This window comes from Lampetra fluviatilis, chromosome 13, assembly GCF_964198595.1.
Source record: "Lampetra fluviatilis chromosome 13, kcLamFluv1.1, whole genome shotgun sequence".
NCBI lineage: Eukaryota > Metazoa > Chordata > Hyperoartia > Petromyzontiformes > Petromyzontidae > Lampetra > Lampetra fluviatilis.
This window is the reverse complement of record NC_136287.1, coordinates 12,918,824-12,929,198: the sequence shown is the minus strand read 5'-3', so window position 1 is coordinate 12,929,198 and position 10,375 is coordinate 12,918,824. Positions and strand designations below refer to the sequence as shown.

General features: G+C 45.0%; 1 protein-coding gene across 1 annotated transcript; it reads left to right on the top strand.

The window, feature by feature from the left end:
* The first annotated feature begins 710 nt into the window (after positions 1-710).
* On the top strand, positions 711-9,687 carry ESM1 (endothelial cell specific molecule 1). The gene is made up of 3 exons (XM_078862326.1): positions 711-1,612; positions 5,058-5,216; positions 7,223-9,687. Exons 1-3 carry the CDS (start codon positions 1,174-1,176, stop codon positions 7,243-7,245), a joined length of 621 nt encoding a protein of 206 aa, XP_078718452.1. The 5' UTR covers positions 711-1,173; the 3' UTR covers positions 7,246-9,687.
* Positions 9,688-10,375: the final 688 nt, after the last annotated feature.

Genomic DNA, 10,375 nt, shown 5'->3' with positions numbered 1-10,375 from the left:
GTGATCTTCGACAGCGCATAGCAAAAGCATTTGTAACCAGCACAGCCGAGATGTTGGAGAACACACAATGGGGGCACGATCCGTGTGTCCAGGGTGCCGTGATGAACTTTTGGACGTATTGCGGTAAATTTGGCAAATCCCATTTATGGAGTTGTTTGTTTTCTTTCTTGGTGTGTGTGTGTGTGGTGGGGGGGGAGAAAGTCCGACGCGTAACAACGGCGGATAATTACTCAAAAGTTCCGCACAACGAGGATCTCGCGTGTAGTCATCGCTTGGTCACATCGCGGAGCCCACGGAACCAGGGGGCGTTGGCGTCAATTCTCAGGAATTTCTGCGGGAACCACCGCAATCATCGCTCCGAAAGGAATGAACGGGAGACCTAACAAGCAGCGGGCGTCGCTGCGTCTGGCCGCGGAACGTCTAGCTCCTAACGTCGTGGAAAATGTTCAACAGAACGCGTGCGTCATGTACATACACAGAGGTGGGAGACACCAAACATCCCCCACCCTTCTCTCGCTGCCAACCACCCCCTCTGGGTGCAAACACCACGCGTTACGCATCTCAGCTGGGCTGGGTGTCTCTCTTCAACAGGCGCGCCGCACCCTCTTGCCCACACATTTCCTGTGCGCGTTGTGGACATTGACAGTTCATTCCTTAAATAACCATTTGGAAGAAGAGCAAAAATCCAGACATTATTCAAACATCCGGAAAAAGAGGTTGTGAGACGCGTATTGCCGTATTGTGTTGGTGATGGTGTGTACGCCTGATCCAACACACGCCCCTTTTGCAGGGCCCTTCATATAAGCCAGTCTCGCCGTGTCCCGTCTCATACCGACCGACACACGAACCCAGCACCAGCGTGGGTCACTCTTTCCTCCATCCAACACCATCCAACATCACCATCCAAGATCACCACCATCAGCAGCAGCACAGCAATCGATAGCGGCAGTCGCATCAGCAGGCTGAACACGCGCTTATAAAGTGCAGCGCGCTCTGTCAACACCGCACTCAGACCGCGCTAATTGCGGCAAGCATCGACTGTGCATCAGATATTTATTATTTCTAAAATTGACCGGGACCGATTTGACATAAAAAATAGACCCTTTCTTTTCCCCCCACCGAATTCATTCCAGTGCCCTCGTTCTCACTCCAGCCGATAACAGCAATAAGAAGATGAAAATGTTGACGATAACGACGGTGACGGTGATGACAATTCTCCTACAACTGCAGTTGACTCACGCGACCCGAGTGTCGCCTCCCTACCCCGGCAAAGACTCACAGCAGCAGCAGCAGCAACAACAACACAACAAGCAGCAGCAAGAAGAACAACAACAGCAAGTGCAGAACCAGCCATTGGAGCCCTTCGAGTGGAAGGGCTACGCGGTTGACTGCCCGGGCTGCGAAGCCTTCTCGTGCCCCGCGTTGCCCGCGCGCCGCTGGTGCCGCCGCGCGGTGCCCGACGACTGCGGCTGCTGTTCCGTGTGCGCAGCGGGTCGCGGGGAGCGCTGCTACCCGGCCGTGGTGGGGCTCAATTGGCTCAAGTGCGCAAAGGGGCTGCGATGCCGCCCGGCGGGCGAGGACGAGTTCGGCGACACGTACGGACTCTGCGAGGGTGAGTTCCGCGGTTGTTTGTTTGTTTGTTGTTGTTGTTGTTGTTTTTGTTGGGGTGGTTGTGGTGCGCGCACTGAGCTTCTGAGATCGTGGTTTTCGTGAGACGGGGACCGATGCCTGGGAAGTTATCACGAGGTCGACTCGGTCTCAAATGAGTGCCCGGTGCGTAAACATATCGCTACTGGGGAGACAAAGGCGGTCGGGCGTGATTACTGGCCAGCCACCTCTTCTCGCGTGCCATGCCGGTCTTCGTAGGTGCTCATAATAAACGTGTATGGGTGAGTTCGCGTAAATATAAATGTGTCGTTAACCCACCACCACCGCCACCACCATTCACAGACAATTGTTAAGATTTGTCACGGAAACAAAACGTGCCAATTAGTGCAAATTGTCTTGCCCAAACAGTCTGCGGTCACGTCACCGCCACTTAGTTGATGATGGCGGTCGTTGTTGTTGTTGTAGCATGCCTGGTTAATACTGAATGAAGTTCCTCACGCTGTTCTGATGCGTGGCGTTACACCGAAGGCATCAAGTTTCAGCGAAAGCGCGCCACGGCAGGGAGCTTAAGTGGAGAGGACACGCCAACGAGTGCTCAATTTATGATGCTTTAGGAGAATAATCCACCGAAAAGTCCTTCCAATTATTTGCTTTAGTCGCGTGCAAAGTGCTCTCACATGCCCTGGCATGAAAGGCACTGTATCGAAAACAATGGTTTTTTTAAAATCTTTAACGCCTGTCTGTACTTGAGAAATGTTTAGCGATGGATTTCACCTTTCCTGGGATGACGATCGCATGTGTATGATGAACTTGCATTCAGGTCAGCCTTCTGCTGGAGCAGCGGTTCTCAACTTGTGTGCCCGCTGTCCATGATAAGTGGACGTGTATACTCTGATTCAGTGGTTTCAAATTTGAAATTTTACAATAAAAACATTGGATTGGTTCAGGTCTGCAAAATTAGAATGTATTTTTTAGGTGGTGACAGTGGACCTCTGTGACTTCCTTAACAATCACGGGTCCAAAACATTTGGGAACCAGTGCACTGGACGATGTGAGGGCCAAATGGCATGCGTTTCTCATGCTGAAAAAGCAGCTTTTACTATGTGAAGGAGCTGTAACCGAGGGGGGTAGATCAATAGGAAGTGGAGTAAAACGCACAAAGAATTTGGGTTCGAGCCCTTGCCTCAGGTTACGGAGTTTTTCAAGTTACAACAACATTGCATTTGTATTTAGTAGCCATTGGCATGCAGAGTAGTATAATCCTTTGCCGTGTTAAGCGAGGTCACCTCATGGTCCACATGTATATCAAACCTGTGGAATATGACTCATTTATCTTAAGCCAACCTTTGCATCATTCTCAGTGGAAATTTTGAATTTCCTCGAATTAATTTACAATGGTTGTACACAGCCTGAGTCTTCGGTGGAGATTCCACATTTCCATGTCTGGGGACCAGTCTCTCCAATGGAGAGACGTGAGAAAGACCTAAATAATGTTGTTTACATAGGGCAGTTACTAATTTCAGCATGATCAACATGACCGACTCTCATACAGGAACATTACAAGATATGCACTGTCTTCACTGTAGCCGACACCACGCCTGCTATTCCCTGCGGAGAGCCGTGTTTGGGAATCAATCTCCAAAGAGTTTTGTTCGGGGCACGTATCACATAATAGGCAGGAGGCCACTGGGAGCTATGCACTTTTTAATCTAGATTGAAAACTCATTTATTTAGAACTGCTTTTTGCGTGTTAGTTTGTTGTTCTTCCCCCGTACCTCCGATTAGCACGGTTGGCTATGTACGGTGCAAAGGAAGTTAAACATCCATACATACACTTACATGGACCTTGTCCGTCAGTTGAATCTTGATGCCTGGGTCTGACCTCGTGACCTCCTGCTAGCAAGCCTTTGACACTTCACTTGGCCTCAATGTGCACCTAGCCTGACGCAAGCACCAGGGATCACATCACCGTCATTCAGTGGCGACTGGCGGCTATTGCTGTGCGTTGGGGTGGAGCTGTTGTCCTCTGAGCTAAGAACCAGGCATCCTGAGTTCGATTCCCAGCCACAGCCAACAATCGGTGACAAATGATATATGAACCGTCTTGGTCCATGCCTAGGTACATACTCCAGGGCAGCTGTGGCACTCAACCTGTACATGAAACGTAAAATTGAGAACACGTGGATTGTACCATGGAACGGGACTGGTTCCGCAGCTTAGGGATGTGTAACTTCCACCAGGTTCATGGCTGTAAATGGAAGAGTGCCACCCCATTTTTGTTTTGGTGCAGAATTATTTTGGATTGACTTTGATACCTAACATTAAAACATTCGTATGGATTAACTACACATCCATTCGTTCTACATTCGCTCGTGTATGTGCCTATATTACAGGCAGTTGTTGCAAGAGTCACTTTGTTACACACACTTATATTTTATGGGTTATAAAGACTATTCACGTCATGAATAGACATATCAGACTCATAAAATATTTTTTAGGATTTTCTCTCTCCAGATAACTGACTAACGGCCATTGCCTGAGTACAGGGATGTTTGAGGTGGACTTAATATGTACATATACGTATGTATGTATCATTAGCATATGCGTGAAATTACATATTAATACAAGAGCCAGACTTTCAGATTTTGGCAGGACACGGTGTTAGTTGTGGATCTGTGCCACGCTGGATTTTGTAAATTCCTCAGCAGAAGTGTGGGAAAGTCTTCTGTCCACACCTCCGGTGAAATATTTGTTTTTATATTGCAGCCATTTGACTCATGGAGCCAACAATGAATCAATTCATTGTTTTAAATAGATTATTACGTTCACGTGTGCAAGAATAAATTATTTACGATGTATGAATATTATTATATGCTCATGAGACACGAATGTGTGTTGAGCCACACTATGGCTGCTGATGTGAAAAGCTGCAAGGTTCGTACGTAAATGCACATAGATCAAATTGCTACATTTTGGTATTCGTGCCGTTCATATAGCACGAGGCTATCACGAAGGCGTTATGTTTCACGGACACAGTTTGCAGCAGCTTCGCAGTATGGTGGAAATGTTGCAATGTGTCATCCCCATCCAATATTTTGCGGGCACATTTTCAAATTTTGACGAATTTCGACTGTCGCGCCCAACGATGACACAGGATCTTTAGTGTCCACTTTGAAGCAGACCCTTGCGTATTTGACAGTTAATTCAGTTTCGGCACTAACCAGGGCAGCCTGCCAATCTGAACCGTAAACCTCTGCAACAAGCGGGCAGACGCGTTACATTACCGCTGGGACACGGTCGACGCGAATGCACCGATCGCTGTCGATCCACGCGCCTCCGATTAGCGCGGTCGGCCACGTACGGTGCGAAAGACGTTCAACATAAATACATACACACATTGACAATCTCGTGTCACTCCTTACCCTCCCTCCCACCTTTCCGGGCTGCAGACTGCCCCGCAGGCACGTACGGGTTGGGCTGCTCGGGCGTCTGCAACTGCCTGTCGGGCCGCTGCGAGCCGGAGAGCGGCAAGTGCCACCGTCTGCCGTTCGTGCAGAACGCCGCCCGCACGCCGCCCAAGAAGCGTCTGGCTGCCTCGCACACGAACTGTGAGTTTTTCCCGCGAGCGACCGCGTGCTGCTGCTGCACGTCTCGAGCCGCTCAGGAGAAGCAGCGGCAGTCCATTTGGGGCGCGCTAGGAAACAAGTACATTTTGTATGCGTCCGTCGTAGTGACTGTAAATTAATCAAAACATTATTATATACAACAAACTTACATCAATGTGGCACATGGAAAAACCTACGGTGTTGTGACTCGAAAATGAGGGAATGTAATATTATTGTCATTAAAAATACAAATGATAAATAAATACAGCGAATTTACAAATAGGATCAAGAATATCTGAAAGCAAGGTAAAAATAAAATAAATTAATTCATAAGAAACAGTATATGCTGGATACGCTATGTACCTTTAATACATTCCACTTGTGTGAAATAATTAAGTTGGTAGACTAGTGGCTTTTTAAATTATATTGATAGTGTTGTTGAAGTTATGAGCTTATTTTAATAGGAGGATTGGAATTTTAAATGATATTTGCTTGACTTCCAAAAATAGGACCTCTATTTTTTTCATAGGTTGCTTGGGGGCCCTACATTTTTTTGCCAAGTTTGATTTTGCGAGTAAATACATCTCATGCAGTTCACAAGTAAACATTGGCTAACTGTGTCCCATTTGCGTCCCACGGAATGTTTTCACAGTTTATAGGTGATTTAAAATGAGGGCTGTCCGAATGACAGCCAATGAGCCAAACACTGCCCATGACCTCATCTCATCTGACCCTCAGCTTCACTTAAACACCTCATTGTCCTGCTTGTGGCTCTCACATGCCACTTCCGTATCGTTCACCAATGTCACATTGCAGTGGTTTGCATCACCACCTCCAGCCAGGGAGACATAAAGTATACATCTTACTTACCAAGGAAATTTAGTTTGCTGAATTAATTTAGCTTTGTTTCTGCTTTATTACATTGGACCATGTGCAACCTTTGTCAACCCAATACTATATGATGGTCTCCTTGCACTGTTTGGTTTATCTGACCATACTTCACCACGCTGGTCAGCACAGGTTGGTGAAGGCAGGGAGCCTAGACATGGGAATATAGAAGTACAGTACAACTGTGGATATGTATACACTGCTTTCTGCTGCCCATAGCAGATTCCCACATCCTATAACACCTGTTTTACGCACTGTCGACCATCCACGAACGATCCCGACTCACAAATGAGTAGTAATTGTTGAAAATATATTGTATGAACTCTAATTCCAAGCGCATAATCATGCTAATGAAGTATCGGAGATGTAAAATGTCAGTATAGTAGTTGTACTTGCCCATATCTACAGATAAAAAGCCTCTGTGGAGTCATATAAACGCACGAGTGCACGTATTTCTTTAGTTGGAGAACAATGCCTAGAGATTCGATCGGTAGGTCGCATGTGGTGGAGTAAAGTGTGTTTACTTCCACCGCTTACGAAAGGTCTGGCCAGCCAGGAACAGGAGAGCAAACATCCTCTAGGGAGACCCTTCCACCAGTGAAAAAACAACTTGTTTTCTTTTACCAGGTAAACCCCACTGAGCTGTATAACTCTTTTTCAGAAGCGACCTGGCCACAATTGATAGCTCAACGAAGTGGCTTATCACGTGGAAATTTCTAGCAGCCAAATACTCTAAACTCATGTTTCTAAATGTGGAACGAAAAGCCGGAGGACCTGGACAAACATCCACACGACCACAGGGAAAACATGCAAACTCCAAATATACAGGCGTTAGGGTCGGGATCGAACCCATGACCTTTTGTATACCAGGCGAGGTAGTTAACGTCTCGCCACCATGCACCTATATCTTTTACCAAATTGGAAATAAGTAACATGATGTGCATGTTTAGAACACTCACCACTACTCCGTTAATGATAGCTGCGTGGAAACGTTGTGCTGGGAAGTACGTTTGTATATATGTTGAACTTCTTTCGCATCGTACGTAGCCAACCCTGCTAATACGAGGTGTGGAGTGACAGCTGTTTAACATGTGTGTCTGTTTTTTTGTTATCATTTACAGATCGCTGGCACAGAACTGGATAAGAGAGAGAGAGAGAAGACTTCCCCCAAATGAAGCAGAGACAGCAGGATCAGTCTTTGGGTCTTTGGGGGCACATCTTTTGAGCATATGTATTAAGTATAGTATTCAATAAATTAAAATACCCTTTATTGTAGTGAAGCAGAAACATTTATTTCTTGCAAGTAAGAATACAAGTTTTTAAAATCCATTTTGCAAAGATCAACAGTCGTGGGAAAATTAACCATTGCCCCTGTTTAAACTGGAATTCTGTAACCTATACCAAAGCATCATGGCACCATTTATAATTTCTGTAGAATGGATGCAGTTTGGACATGGGCGTGTTTGTGATGACCAGAGAAGCCCAAAGCCAGTTGATACTTCCACTTTTCCCGATGTTGGGTGTGTTGAGAGGTTGATTTTGGATGACAGGCAAGTGGGAATTCAGCACACAATCAGCAGTCATAGGGTTTGAGTGTGGAAACGGCTAATTCGGTTAACAATGACAAGTTCAATTTCCAAAAAAGTGTTTACCCATTGTGTGACCGAAATTTTATTGGAAAACAAAAACAACAAAATTATTCACATTTGTCTTGCATTATTGGCCAGATTTCCCAGTGAATGCATTTCTCTCAGTGTAGCAGGTCCACCCTTCGATAAACATTGTCTTGATCCATACAGTTGTCATCATATTGCAGCCTTATTCTTGATGAATGGCATTTGTCTTTGAGCCTCTCAGAGGAGCAAAAACGAATACCAGCTCGTGGCTCTTCCAATGTTCAGTGACAAAATATGGGAACAAAACAAATACAGGCTTAAATACAGGCAGTCCCCGGTGTTGCAGAACAGTTAGGTTCCCCAGAAACGATCCATAACTCGAATTTTCCGTATGTCGGAAATCGTTGTGCCTCCCCTACTCGATTGCTAGTTCGTTTTCTCTCAGTACTGGAAAAGAATTAGGTAACGCTACGAAGAAGAATTTACTTACCTTAAACCTAATGAAGCTCGGGCTTGGTGAAGGCGGCGTTTTTGTGGCGTGAGGTGTAAGGTGGGTCGCCTTACGCCTCGCTCCGCGGTATTCAACCGCATCCTAACCGCGCTGCACTATTCGCGGGTTCGTAACTAACGCAAAAAAATCAACATATTAAAACATTTTTTAACACGATTTACGGGAGCATTTCCTGAAAGTTTTCGTAAGTTGGGTCTTCTGCAACCCGGGGACTGCATGTATATATTATATTGTACACAGTCAAGTGCCATTCACTACACAATGCTAAAATAGTTCTGATATATGTCAGAGAAATATTAAAAGTCTCCTTACTGAAACACTTTATTTTAGGTCATCACAAGCTCATAAATCTAACACGACTCGGTGAACTTCCTACCAATCTCTCCAAGGCTGTTAATCGATTGTGTGGTTTCAGACTCATAGTTTAGTGACACGGGAATTCAGCTATAAGGATAACAACATGTGTGCTTCATATGTGGGCACCCATGCAGAAATTAAAATTTATTTTTGTACAAATGTTTCTTTAAAAATATATATTTAATATGTTATTATTGTTATCATTGTAAGCAACAGGGCTATTGGTTTTAGTGTATTGCAAAAATGTAAGTCGAAAGCAGACACAGTGCCCTTGAATGGATGTAATAACATTCACCTGTTGACCGATTCTCGTGCTTAAGAGTGTTTTACCCACATCATTCGACAAACACAATCGGCGTACACTCCGGGGCTATGAGACGCATGTGTGTCCTTTGTCCGTAAAGTTATACAAAGACAAAGATCCTCCGGATAGCCTGAACAGACTCCCCTAATAAAGGGGTTTTTTTGGGGAGGGGGGGGGGCGCAAGTGCTGTTAGCGAGCACCTATGAAGGCCGGCACGGCACATGAGGGGTGGGTGGCCAGCACCACACTCAGCTGCCTTTCCATACGAATCTGGTCACACGCACGGACCCCTAGCGGATTATGAGACGCACCCCAAAATATTGCTTTTAAATACAGGGGGACAGAGCAGACTTTCTCCTCCAGACAATACGGTAACAGCACAGTTCACATACTCAACAAACCGTATATAGATTTTTCTGTGATCGATTCAATATTTTTTGCAGAAATAATATATTTTGTTAGCTAAGTTAAATATAAATGATAAGATTTATTTAAACGGACAAGATTCCTTTATTCGGTTATTGCGTGTGGCAAAATGCGTGATATATGCTACGTGTACGTTTTATATTTCTATTTGGTTTCTTAATGGGTGCATTAAGAAATGTTTGATTTATATTAACATCGATAATATGGTTATACTGTTTACAGTGTTAAACCAGTTTTTTGTGTTTACAATGCATTAGTTATAAACGTTTTGCATAGACATTAATACAGTTATGGATAATTTCTCTTTGTTTTTATCTTGCTTCTTTGTATATGGATATTATTGTAAATTAAATATAATTTATCATGTGTCAAGCATTGTTTTTGGTCGTTGTTTTGGGATGGCGTTTCGCAAAAAAACTTACCATCCATCTTAATTGTGATGATGATAATGGTGATGAATGAATGCATAGAGCTGTGGAGCAATGGTTATTGAGTTCCGCTGTGAACCCAGTTCAACTCCTTGCTACAGCAAACATGCGTGGCGATATCTGCACCACTCTTGCCCCCAACTCGCACTAACAATTCCCACAACTGATATGGCTTGGGATGGCCATGGTGGCTAGATGTTAACTCTCTCGCCTGGTATACAGGACGTCGTGGTTTCTATCCCGACGCTGATGCCTTTATATTTGGAGTGTGCATATTCTCCCCGTGGTCACGTGAATTTTTCTCCGGGTCATCTGGTCCCCCCCCCAAACATTTAGAAGCATGCATTTAGAGTATATGGGTGCTATAAATGTACGCTTGAAAAGCCACTTCGTTGAGCTATCATTTGTGGCCAGGTCGCCTCTGATAAAAGAGCAATATAGCTCAGTGGGCCTCACCTGGTAAAAAAAAGAATTTATACAGCAGTGGCTTGATTACAGACGTGACATCACATCCGTTTTGGACCGCCTTTCAGAAATTTGGCCTTGCCCTCCTGACCAGAACGAGACCGTTCCCCAAGTTTGCAGACAGATCATGCTTCACATGTTTAAACATATGCTACACGTGCATTAGC

Coding starts and splice junctions, on each gene's coding strand:
- ESM1 (XM_078862326.1), top strand. CDS start 1,174: ATGAAAATGTTGACGATAACGACGGTGACGGTGATGACAATTCTCCTA. Junction 1,613..5,057: donor CACGTACGGACTCTGCGAGG/GTGAGTTCCGCG, acceptor TCCGGGCTGCAG/ACTGCCCCGCAGGCACGTAC. Junction 5,217..7,222: donor GGCTGCCTCGCACACGAACT/GTGAGTTTTTCC, acceptor TATCATTTACAG/ATCGCTGGCACAGAACTGGA.